This window comes from Bos mutus, chromosome X (assembly GCF_027580195.1).
Source record: "Bos mutus isolate GX-2022 chromosome X, NWIPB_WYAK_1.1, whole genome shotgun sequence".
Taxonomy (NCBI): domain Eukaryota; kingdom Metazoa; phylum Chordata; class Mammalia; order Artiodactyla; family Bovidae; genus Bos; species Bos mutus.
This window is the reverse complement of record NC_091646.1, coordinates 114870132-114883254: the sequence shown is the minus strand read 5'-3', so window position 1 is coordinate 114883254 and position 13123 is coordinate 114870132. Positions and strand designations below refer to the sequence as shown.

The 13123-nt window shown below is 40.7% G+C and overlaps 1 protein-coding gene across 2 annotated transcripts in view; it reads right to left on the bottom strand.

The window, feature by feature from the left end:
* Nucleotides 1–1396: 1396 nt before the first annotated feature.
* The window catches only part of MOSPD2 (motile sperm domain containing 2), an 84543-nt gene continuing 72816 nt past the window's right edge, over nt 1397–13123 (bottom strand). The window contains exons 14-15 of one of the 2 annotated variants that reach the window (XM_005903123.3): nt 4637–4739; nt 1397–4109 (exon numbers count right to left, since the gene is read on the bottom strand). In XM_005903123.3, the coding sequence (XP_005903185.2) occupies nt 3972–4109; nt 4637–4739 (241 nt within the window). In that variant the 3' untranslated portion in view covers nt 1397–3971. The remainder of the gene's footprint in view (nt 4110–4636; nt 4740–13123) is intronic. The other variant, XM_070366470.1, reaches the window with a different exon arrangement.

Below are 13123 nucleotides of genomic sequence, written 5' to 3'. Positions count from 1 at the left end.
GACTGGTGGGGGATACTCCTTCACAGGGTTCAAGGCAGCTGATCTTCACTGGTTTTCTCCATGTGTCCCTTCACCTGGAAATCAGAATTCAGTGATGGACCAAGAAAGGGCTAGAACAAAGTGGAAAAGTCTGGGGCACTGATGTGTGGCTTTGAGTGAGATGGGATGTTCAGGAAGACCAACCCCAGTGTGAAAAGCTCTAGAGGCTGGGAAGGAAGGTGGTGGAGGCAACATCAGCAGAGCCAGGTGAGCCTCTCCAGGGCGGCTTTAAATGCAAGATCTCCTCCCTCTCACACTCCTCTTGGGAAGTAGTCCTTTGATGATCACAGGCACTTGGGGATGAGGAAACTGAGGTGGAAAGGTTAATGAACATTCCTGAGTCACGCAGGAATCAAATGTCAGTGAGGGGACTGGAACCCAGAACCCTCACTCCGGACTACCCCTGCCCCAGTTGAGACAGATGGGAGGATTTCCGTTCTGTGCTCACGGTCCAGGGAGAAAAAGGGGAGCCCTGTGCTTCTGAAGACCCATGTGGTGCTGACATCAAGAAACCTCAAGTTGCTAGTAAAAATCTAGAGGAAGAGCTGGGTTGCTGTAAAGTAACTGATCCTTTTCTAGCTCTTCTGCTCCCTAGAATTGGAGAAGGAAATGGCAACCCACTCCAGTGTTCTTGCCTGGAGAACAGAGGTCGCACAGAGTCGGACATGACTGAAGCGACTTAGCAGTAGCAGCTGCTCCCTAGAAAACTGTCTTTGGGAAAGGTCACACCCTCACTGTCCCAGGTAGGTATGGCGCTCCCTCATAGTTACTGGTCTTAGTGGCTCTATTTTTAATTCCTCAGGTGGTTTTCTCTCTCTCTCTTTTGCAGTTTAGAAGATGGACCTGTCCTTTCGGTTCTGTTTTATGGAACTGCACCTGGGAGTTGTGTTTTCCAATGGTGAGGAGCCCACACACTCCCCAGGGCCTTTGCGGTCCCCGTCCAGGGCTGTCCCCACCCCCAGCCGCTCCGATGCCCTCTCTCAGGGACTTCCTGCCATGTGCCTGGCAGCCAGGCAGGCAGGTGTGTGGGTACTAGGATGGGGGATGTGGGGCAATTGTGACTTGGGTGGCCACTCTAGTGGTAGGTTCAATGATGGAGCCCCAGCTGTGACAGTGAGGCCAACGCTGAGTCAGGAAAATGGAGCGCAGCCCCGAGGAGCAGACCCTGACCCTGGGCGACAAGAAACAGGATACAATGAGGTCGGGTTCTCCTGAAAACACAATTGTCTTTGGAATTCTGCAGTGCCCTCCTTATAAAAAGGTAAGCAGGATAAATTAATGTGATCTTTGAAAGGTCAGTGTGAACCTGAGCATTGATTTTTTAAGATGCTTTATGAATTAGAGACCAGAGGTTTTTCCTGATGATATTTATTGCATAAATGTAATTATTTTTCTAAAACATATTAAAATAGAAAGCATGTTCTTTTGATCAATTTATACAAAGAAAATACCAATATAGTAATAAAAATACTGAAAATATATGAAAAGCACCAGAACATTAGAGAAATTACACTGGCAACAATTCTAGGAATATATTTTTTTTTTTGCAATTGTACAATAAAGTGCTATTAAATCCAGTCAAAATTAGTGGCAAGATATAAAAACAGTTATGGTATATTATGAAATTTGAGGCTAGGTTTACCAGCAATTGTATTTTTAGGCTCTTGCCTATAATGATACTTCATTAATGTTTTCATGGAAACTCTATGAATTTCCATTCCCAAGTGAAAACAATCTAAATCTAAATGTTGGTCCTTGGTAATCTGGTCATAAACAGGTAATGACATATTAAAAAATAATTATAGAGTACTCAAAATAATCATACAAATGTGATTAAATAAAATCAAAGGAAGACAGAATAAAATCAAATATAAATATATGTAACCAATCAAGACAAGTACAAAAGTTTAGATGCCTTTGATTTTATGGTTAATTTTCAGTACAGTTTGCTTAGTCACATTTAATAGACACACAAATGTTAACAAGATACGTTATTAAATTCACCTGGCCAGACATCAGGGAAAAACATTTTAGTGAGTTTATGTAATTTTCACGTGAATTATTACACATTTCCAATTCTGACTAATTATTTCCACATTTATTTGCCAAAGAACAAAACACATAGACAATTTGGGATTCGATTATAGTAAAAGCCAGTGATCTACCATATAAGGGGAAAGCGCTGCACACACAGGGAGAAACTATGAACAGTACTTAGGGTGGATTGCAGTCACTTCACGTCTGGAGGTGGCAAACTGAAACAGAAAAACCCAAATTAAGACAAAGTATCAGACCAGTATCCATTTAAGGTTTTATTTCCTAGGCCAATTTTCAAGGAAGTCTCTCTCTTCATTCTTCATAATGCCATTTTAAGTTCATCAAGTTCTCAAGATGAAAGCCGCCAACACTACAACCTCAGAATAAAACATTCTCCAAACATGGCTCAATCACAACTCAAAATTTATTTTACAGACTATTTTTTGTCTTTCATATAAAGTAGATTTACATGTGAAGCAACAAGGACCCAAAGTGGTTATATTGATGAGAAAAGAAACTACTGTTATTAGGCTCTGCTCCTGCGAGGTGTTTCATGTTAGGAATTGAGGAACTGTCCTCAGTATTGCTGTTGACAAAGGTGGAAGGTCAAGTCAGTTAACCTCGGTCTGAAGGTCGGACAGTCGATCACCAAGTAATATTTTTCACTTTTAAACAGAGAACTGACAACCTAAGTTTCAATTTTTTTTCCACCCTCTTAAATACTCCAGTGTTTTGTCAAGTTCCCCTCTCATGCCTGATTTTAACAAGAAACTGAAATGTAAATGAATTATACTGCTAGGCATCTTTTTCAAAAATTAACTTTTCAAAACTCCTTTCATTTAGAAAAGAAGGTGAAGATGATCCAATGGAGGATCAGGCCTTTATAACAGGTGAAGCAAAAAGGTATGTGTCCAGCCAGAGAGCAACATGGAGCTGCATACAAAAGACTGGAGAGGTTCTCCTTCCAGATGTTATTGACAGATTTCAGAGAAAATCCAACCAGACTTAGTTCCCCAGTCCTACCTCAATGAGAATGTGATTGTTCAATACAAAGTCCGCCAACTCTTTGCAACCCTATGGACTGTAGCCCACCAGGCTCCTCCGTCCATGGGATTCTCCAGGCAAGAATACTGGAGTGGGTTGCCATTTCCTTCTCCAGGGAATCTTCCCGACCCAGGGATCGAACCCAAGGATAGAACCCAGGTCTCTCGCATTGCAGGCAGACGCTTTAACCTCTGAGCCACCAGGGAAGCCCTAATAAAAGGCAGGCAGGCCTTTAAGGAAGACGGATAGGAAACAAAGGCTAAAGGTGGTTTGGCATTAAGTAGTTGTACATTCCAAAAGAACATCAACTAGCATGTGTTAGTAGTCCTCAAAATGACAAAGTCCTGGTTACAGAAATGACTCTGTATAAGTACGTCTTTTTTTTTTTTTTCAATATACATTGTTCTATATACACAGTATAGAAAAACTAAGTTGGCTCAGCTATAATAACTGTGTTAAAAAAAAAAGCAGATGATGTTTTTTGGCTGCAACAAAAGCAAGTTACTTTTCTGTTCAGCTAACATGTACATATATATATATATAAATACATACATATATATATATACACACACACACGATAAAACAAGCTTTAAAAGTATTCAGGAGGGGAAAATAAATTATCTCTAAACTATTAAGTCACACAACAGATATGCCTTTACTTACTTGACTAACTACCTATAGACTCTCATAATCAATCTCTTCAGTGTTTGCTTATTCTACTAGTTTATTTCAAGAATGTTTCAGTTCTGCCCCTAAATGCCGTACATCTCCTCGGTGGAAGCATAGATGTGCGACACTTGGAGCTTGGTGGTGAAGTTCGGAGTCTTACACTCCCACTAAGGCCCACTTCTTTAACTGTACAACAGATAGAATAAAGAAACCATAAAGGTAAGCGAGAGCATAGTTAGGGCAAGCAGCAGCTGCTGGAACCAGATACATCGTTCGACTTGGTCTTCAAGCTTCCTAGTGCTCGCTACCAAACGACTGAGCTGAAGAGGGAAAAGAGGATGAAAGGTTTGCATCAGTACATTAATCATGTGCGTGGCAAACGAATATTAGAAACCCCACAAACAAGTACGGGAGAGAGTGCGTGCACTCTGAGAGGCTGGGTGGAAAGGCAATGAGGAATTAGACTTGGCTGGTGAGGGGATGTGCCTCTCTCTATTCTTGTTTTGAAAAGATCTAATTTTCAAGTTGCAAAAGGAGCGAAGCTATCGTTTCCTGGAGGTACTGAAACCAACTCTTCAGAAAGAGGCCCTCCCCCTTTTTCAAATGTAAATGCACTACATGGTACCTTTTCTGGGAGATCATGTTTTTCGATGAGCTTTCAGAAAGAAACGGCTCTCTGAAAGTAACTCACCGCTTACCATTTCTGATCTGGCTTCCCTTCACAAAGAGGAGAGCATTTCTGTCATGTCTATGCCAAAAGGTTTCCTTATGTCAGTGGGGAAAAATGGATTTCTAATACTGATTAACATTAAGGACTTTGTTTTAGTTCGGAAGAAAGAACACTTACCTGATGGCAGAGGTCTTCGCTGGTTTTATCTGACATGTTAAAGGCATGATCTTTCCATGTAAGACTAGATGGTTTACAGCTCTCAACAATATGGCATCTTAACCTATGAAAATCCAAGGGAAACGTAACTTCTTGAAGCTGTTAATGAATTTTTTAAAAAGTAAAATATAAGGTGAAAAAAAGTAAACACAGAAGTGTGTGTCACAGAGGGGAAAGCATTCACTTCTCTGCCCAGAGATACCTAAGGGAGCCGCTCACTGTGTATTTATCTTCGAAGGGCAGCAGAATTTGTCACCCCCTCAAAATATGCCTCTGTGGTACAAGGTTTATCTTGAGCTGGTTATTCTCTAAGAAAAAGCAGACACAGGAAAAGTTCTGGAAACTGAATCAGTTCAGCTCAGTCGTGTTTGACTCTCTACGACCCCAGGGACTGCAGCAATGTAGTCCACGAGCCCATGGACTGAATAGCAGTTACCTTTTTGTGAGAGACATTTACAGTTACACAAGAAGTCGCCTTCTCTATAGCAGAAAGAGCAGGATGACTCTAAACCTCCACCTCTTATCAGTGGAGAAGGTGGGGACTTAAGTATGTGGGACAACCTTACCTGTGTATACCATGCTTGTCCTGCTCACCTCCCAGTCCCTCACCCCTAACATCATCTTTTATCTTTAGTTGGAGATGATATCTAAGGTGATGTCATGGGCCACTTCAGGGAGTTTCACGGTTTTCCTGGGTATCCCTCCAGTATACAGGAGTTATACATGCTATTAAACTTCTGTTTTTCTCCTGTTTTCTTCTATTCATCTGTCTATGATTATGCAGGCTGGGGGATGTCTCAGTCAAGAACCTAGAAAAGTAAAGGGTGAACTCTTTTTCCTCTCCTACAGGTTGGCAATCTCCCATGGGACCTGCCGGGACACCATCCTCGCTTGGGACCCTGGAAATACAGAAGAAGCCAGAGAGGGTAAAGATTCTTTCCACAGTCCTCTCTCCTGGATTTCACTCTGGTGGCAGCTGAGAGACGAAGGTAAACATTTCACCTTGTCCCTTCTTTTCCAAATAGAGATTAGCAGGAGAAAATATGTGTCAGCTAGTTCCTTAGGTGTCATGACTCTGGTAGAGACTTGTTTTCAGGACTTCTGTTTTCTACTGGTCCTCTTTCCTCCCAGAGATGGTCATTATTTTATCTCTGTCTTTTGTGGTATTTGGCATAAGGAGAACCACAGGACAGGTGAGACTTTGCTTTTGTTTCATTCTGTCCTGAAAGCTTGGCTTTATGACCAATAAGAGTATGCTCTCTGGTCGTTGCCAGCTAGATGATGCTCGTATCTACATGCATCTCATGACCAACTGCATAGGCTGGGGATCCAAGACACAAAGTGATAAGCAGCCTTCTCTGATCCTTCCAGCTGTTGTGCGAGTTTGGCATAAAGGGCCCTTGTCCTTGCAACCTTTCCTCCTTTAGTGCGGGAAAAGTCCTGTTCCTACAGCGCCCACCCGGTGTCACAGATGAGGAGGTTTGTAACTGAAAGCATTATCACATTCTTGTGGGAAACTGGAGACACTTCTCATGCCACTGTCCTCAGCACCTGTGACAGTGAAGGTCTTGGCTTCCTGAGGCTAACTCTGGAAGTGAGCTTTCTGAATTTTGTGAGGGCTGCATCTTTGCACCCCGTTTTGGGATGCCTCTTGCATCCATGGTTAAGCCGTCAAAAGGCTTATTGGTGTGGGTTGCTATTGAAAGTAAATAAGATGTTACTTGTCAATGGTCAAATGATGGATCTTTCGAATTGGAGAAACTTTTGTGTTTAACATGTTTCAGAGCTCTCATCCTAAACAGTTACCTTCTTTGCTATCTAGGGAAAGACTAACTTGAAAGGAGGACATGAAGGAGTATGGCAGTCAGCCTTAGGGACATCCTTAGCAAGATGAAATGACAAACTTCTTTGTACCTCCACTTCTAGAACATATCTATCAAATTTAGAGAAGAGTTAAAAAGATCAGTTCCCTGCTCCCAGGGACCTTGATTGGCTGTGCAGGGGTGTTCTTAACATCCATAATTATACTGTAGTTATCAGATACACCAGATGGCCCCCTGGGGAAAACAGGCACACTCACACAGGAAATATGACAATTCCTCCCAAATTATCAGGAAATGGATAAACCAATATTCAGAGGCTGATAGAAGCAATAGTAAGGGCTTCCCCTACTCCCTCCCTGAAGGTGAATTGGTCCAAGGCGGAATTGTGCACTCAGAAAAAGGAGAGCATTGAAAGGCCTTGTTGAATGCTTTATCTGAACTGTGTAAAGCTTGCTGCATTAAGCCCTGAAACTCCAGAACACACAAATCATTTGATTTCCATCTTAATTGGAAATCTTCTCCCTGATATAAAGCAAATTGAAGAAAATGTAGTTGGATGGGCAGGTCAGTCCCTTGATATCATTCAGGCTGCAATCCAATTTTTTGAGGCATTAAAAGCAACTGTCTTTGTCCTGCAAATCTTTACAAAGCCAGAAATTCAGCTCTAGAAGCAATTCGGTGTTCACCTATCCTAACCACTTCGAAAACCTGCCCTATTTATTAATATCTCAAAATACCTGTAGGCATTGTAAAAGACCAGGACACTGGAAATAGAACTGTTCTGCACTTGGAAAAACTTATATGGTAATTACTCTAAACCTCTGATATTAGGCAAAGTACCCACAAACTCCAGGCAAAAAACTTAAGACACTTTCGCAGTGCCTCTGTGATGTAAATTTTCTGTCCCCACCTTCTTTAGGACATGATAGCCAGCTCTTAGAAATGCAAATTCTCGGAAAATGATTCTCATCAGAAGGCAAAAAAGGAGCTATTTTGAAGCTGGACAAATGAAAAAACATATATATATATATATAGGTTAAAAAAATATATCTTAGCACCCTGAGAAGGTTAACTTACTCCAGCTGCCAGAAACACAATTTGGATTCACCTGTTCTTTTATAAGCTAGTGAGTTTTGTGTTACTGTACCAAAAATCAGGGCTAAAATTTTAGAACCAAAGCTTTAAGATCTCTTGTTTGCATCTGTATGTTTACATGTGTTTATATATGTGTTAACAAATGTGTGGTATTTTTCTATCTCTGCATGCTACTCTAAAAACTAATTCATAAAAGTTCTATTTAATTGGCATAAAGAAAAATAAGTGCTTTTCAAATTAAAAATTCCTAGAACTCTCAAATATAGAAACTAACTCCAATTTTTTTTCCAAGTTCACGTGATCTGGGATAATTTTTGGTAAATAAAAAGCTGGGTTAAGTTTGTTGGTTTAATTCAACAGGCAAATCTTCAGAGTTATCAAGATGAATACAATGAGAGATGCAACTTTTATTCTACCTGGACTTACTACTCAAATAGGCTCATGTTAGCTCTGTTACAAAATCTGTCAGCAAGAAAAACACCTTGGGATGATGGCTGACACCGTGCCTCGATGTTTTTATGAGTAGACTAAACAATTCTATCTAAATCACTTGATTTAACAAGTCACAGGGATAAAAGTTTGTAGGTGAGCTTTTCAGCACTGAGGATGTTTTATATCTCTTAAAAATAGTTTTCTAAATATCTTGGATTACTTGAGAGTTTAGAGTTTTGCTAAGTTAAATGATAGGGAATTAATTGAATATCTAGGTCATTTCCAAATAAGATAAAATACTGAAACATTACCTAACGTAGGTTTATCTACTTAGGGCTTCTTAGTACAGAATGAAAGATATTTGGATATGTAAGACATAGTCATATCTTGTGCCATGTTAAAAAACTATACTAGGAGGAAACATCTGTTTTTAGAAATGATGAACTATATTCATAAATTTGCCAGTTTAAAGAATGCTGGTGTAACAGACTGCAAATGCTTGTTTGTTTTCACTAGAAATTAGTTTCTAAGAGTTATGAAAATTATAATACTAGAAATAAGTGTATAACTCCATATGCAAGAGTTAGGATATTTTTGACCAAGAGAAGTGAAAGTAATTATATCCTAAAGTAAAGCTAGTTATTTCAGAATAGAAAGTAGGAGAATAAAGGACAAACTAAAGGCATATAGAAAGCTGGGAAGAGAGAGGAAGAGAAAATGTTACCTTGTGTAGTCAAGAGGGCTAAAATTGAATAAATTTGTTTTAAGGGTTTTAAAAATAAGCTTAATAGTGTAATTACATAAACTTTTCTTTCATTTATTGGTTAAAGGACAGTTTTATTAGACTACTAGTCTGCCCCCACTAGGAGATTGTGAAAGGTTTTTCTTTACCCTTTCTAAGTAATCTGCCTAGAAATCAAAGATTTTAGATGGTATTAAAATGATTTCCTGTGTTTCTAGTTATCTTTATCATCAGGTCTTTGATTACTTTAGCAAACAGTCTTTTAAAGATTAAGAGCTAAGTTTTGGTCACAACTATGTGACCATCTGTATTTACCTTTGAAATTTAACTGTCACTTTGGTTAATTGGATATGTAAGTATTGTTCCATAATAATTTATGATTCTATTTAGTCAAGTGTCCAAACCTTTTGATATTTTTGACAAACTTCCCCACATCAAATTCTTTGTGATCCCATGGATTGTAGCCCGCCAGGCCCCTCTCTCCATGGGATTTCCCAGGCAAGAATACCTGCCTGGAGTGGGTTACCCTTTCCTTCTCCAGGGGCTCTTTCTGACCCAGGAATCAAACCCATGTCTTCCGCATTGCAGACAGATTCTTTACCATTCAAGCCACCAGGGACACCCCAAATTACGTGAGACACATTGTCAAATAAGAATACTAAACCTTCTTGATTGTATTTGTAGAGATACATGTTTCATCTTCAAAGAGACTCACAAAAAGGACTCTGACAAATACTGTAGGATTCAGGTTTCTGATAACTTCAAGATTATAAAACTGAACTGGATAGGAATTTCCAGAACTAATGGAAAAACTGGACTCAAGCAGAACAAAAATTAATAACATGGAATTGAATGAAGCTGAATTGATGCTTTTGAACTGTGGTGTTGGAGAAGACTCTTGAGAGTCCCTTGGACTGCAAGGAGATCCAACCAGTCCATTCTGAAGATCAGCCCTGGGATTTCTTTGGAAGGAATGCTGCTAAAGCTGAAACTCCAGTACTTTGGCCACCTCATGCGAAGAGTTGACTCATTGGAAAAGACTCTGATGCTGGGAGGGATTGGGGGCAGGAGGAGAAGGGGACGACAGAGGATGAGATGGCTGGATGGCATCACTGACTCCATGGACGTGAGTCTCAGTGAACTCTGGGAGTTGGCGATGGACAGGGAGGCCTGGTGTGCTGCGATTCATGGGGTCGCAAAGAGTCGGACACGACTGAGCGACTGATCTGATTTGATCTGATGAAAATGATTATAATTTTTATGACTTTTGGTTAGAAATACAATGTTTTGTTTCTCCAGATTTAAGGAAAACTTTTTCTCTTAAGGTATCTGTGATTTACTGCAATTTGGTGAATTATACCTTTGTAAGCAGAATTAAGACAGTGTTTTTCCATACCTGATACCTCCAAAATCTGGAAACACTTAGTGATATTCTCATTTTCATGGTGATAGTTATTTGCATAAGTTCAATGAGAATCTGTTCCCCTTGTAACAGGACACAATTGGAAACATGGTTGTATTATCAAGGTTTATGACTCAAATGTCATATTGAAAATGAAATGCATAAAGACAGGTATGAGCAGATGGCTGTAAGGAACTAGAGACACTTGGGGAAAAAACTCACCTGGGACCTTGTTTTCGGACAGCCTTACTAGGGGAGTAAGGAAAGTCACTTCCTGGCAAGCTTAGGAACCTCAGGATACTTTGGGGACCTCAAGCAGAGAGGAATTTGCCTCAGTTGGCACAATAACCTTACTTACCCATGTTTATTGTGCTTTCCCTGACAGCATCTCAGAACTGGCTTTCTTTGGTCTTCAGCTGGAGGTGGTGATGGCCTGCACCATTTGGGTGAGTTACTTAGTTTTCCTCGGTTTCTCCCGCATTTACAGGAGGTGTCCATGTTATGAAACTTCAGTTTCTCTGTTTCTCTCCTGTTCATCTGTCTTTTATACAGTGGGTCTTAGCCAAGAACTTAGAAGGGTAGAGGGGAAATTATTTTTCCTTTCCTACATCTTCTAGCTTAGAACACAATTACACACAGTCCTCAATAACCTATGAGAAGTTTTCTTTTACATAAGGGACTCAATAGAATTCACCCAATCTTAGGATCTGAAGGAAACCACCCTTTCTACTGGGAAGCAGTGCTCTCACCGGGCCTTCAGTACTAAACCACCAAGTCTCCCGGTTTCTGTAAGTAATGGATTCTCTTTTGACAGTTATAGAACAGCAAGCCATTAGGAACTGATTTACAAAATAAGACAACAAAACAACTCATATGTAACAAGACTAGGAAAAAAACCTGGTAATTTTAAGGTATGGTTTCATAAGCACTTCAAAAGTAGGCCCTCTTGTAATATAACTTGAGATTTAAATATCTAAATACTCCATTTAAAAACACATCACAACCAGCAGGAGCCTTATCTAGGATCTATGTTCCTTTCTCCCTCTTGACTTAAGGCTGACCTCTACCTGGGTTTTAGGTTTTGTTCCTTCTTTCTCAGGAATTTCATGGTCAGTGATTTACCTTGTAAAGTCAGCTTCTCCTTCTGAAATTGTTCTTACCGTGGTTTTAAACAGTGCTCAAACAGCTCCCACTAAAAACGCCAAACATAACACATTCTTCCTTCTAAAGATGACCCTGGTCCTGCCTAAATAAGCCAAACCTTCAGCAGACCCAAACCTTCAGGAGACTCATCACCTGTGTTTCTTTGGCAGTTGACTCCTGCCAACTAAACTGATGATCCTCGTGAGGTCATCAATGACCTCTATGATGTCATCAGTAGTGGCCACCACTCACATGTCATCTTTGGCAGACACTGGTAGCAGTTTGCTCCTTCATGAAACATACTCTAACCTGGGTTTTGAGGGCGCAGCTCACTTACTGGTTTCCCTCCTGACTCCCTGTATTGTCCTCCTTTGTTTGGCCACTAAATATTCCTCTAGGCTAGGTCTAACTATAACTTTTATCCTCTTTCACTGGGGAAAAGTTAGAGCTAGCCTAGTGGAAATACAGCTTGTCTTTCTAGACCCTTTCTTATTTTTCTTGCTCTCTTACCTATGAATGACCTGAAAATGGTAATCTCGTCCAAGGCATTTCACATCAGGTCTGTGTTCTCCCTGTGATTTTACAATGGTGACCAAGCTCCTCCTCTGGGCCCTACTTCCTCTCCAACATTCTTCTTAGTATGGGTCCTCTCACATTCTGTTCCAGCCGTATGTGTTATATAACCTCTTTTTTTGTAGATTTAAATCAACCACAGCCATTAATAGACTTCCCAGCTTCTCATCTATACAGTGAGAAAAATAATTACCTATACCTAACTTTCCCAGGTGGTGCTAGTGGTTAAGAACCCACCTGCCAGTGTAGGAGACATTAAGAGACACGGGTTTGATCCTGGGTCAGGAAGACCCTCTGGAGAAGGAAATGGCAACCCACTCCAGTATTCTTGCCTGGAGAATCCCATGGACAGAGGAGCCCGGTGGGCTACAGTCTATAGGGGTCACAAAGAGTTGGACACGACAGAAGTGACCAAGCATGCACGCAGAGTTGTCCTAGTGACTAATGAATATGAGTAACACACTTATACCAGTACTAGCATATAGGAGGTTCTATTTAAGTGTTAATATTCCGTCTGCCCACAGTCTATTTTCTACACAGCCTCCCAGAGTAACCCTTTACGTAAGTCATTCACCTCATGCCTCTGCTCAGCACCAGGTAATGGTTTCTCCTCTTAGAATCAGCAATTCTCACTATGAGAATGATTTGGCTCCCTGCTACCCCCCTTACTTGATTTAGGCTCCAATGACTTTACTGTTCCTCACACAGGCCAGGAACACAGCTTTTTCATTTGTGGTTCTCTCTACCTGGAAAGCTCTTGTCCCAGTTATCTATGTGGCTTTCTCTCATTTCTTCATATCCTACTCAAATGCCATCAGAGTAGCCATCTTAACTATCCTCAACTGAGCTTCCTCAATACATTCTGGGCTGCACCATTCTTCAGCGGTGGGGGGGAGGTGTATCCTGTGCAGAGGGGTACACTGAGTAGCGCCCCTGGTGTCTACCTGTTAGATGCCCACAGCACCCCACTGTCCAGTTAAGACCAACAACTGTCCCTTGGGGGGCAAAACTGGGCACACTAGGGGAAAAAAAGACCCATAACCAACCTTCTCTTACCTATACATCTTTTTAAGATGTAAAAGGCTTGTATGCATGCACAGATGTACATGTGTAATATGCCTATACAGGCATAGGGTTTTCTCCTCTTAAATAGGATAACTGTCATACATATTTTTCTGTGAGTAGGTTCTTTTCTTTTCCTAGTACTATATCAGATGTCGTCTTCCTGTATCAGAGCA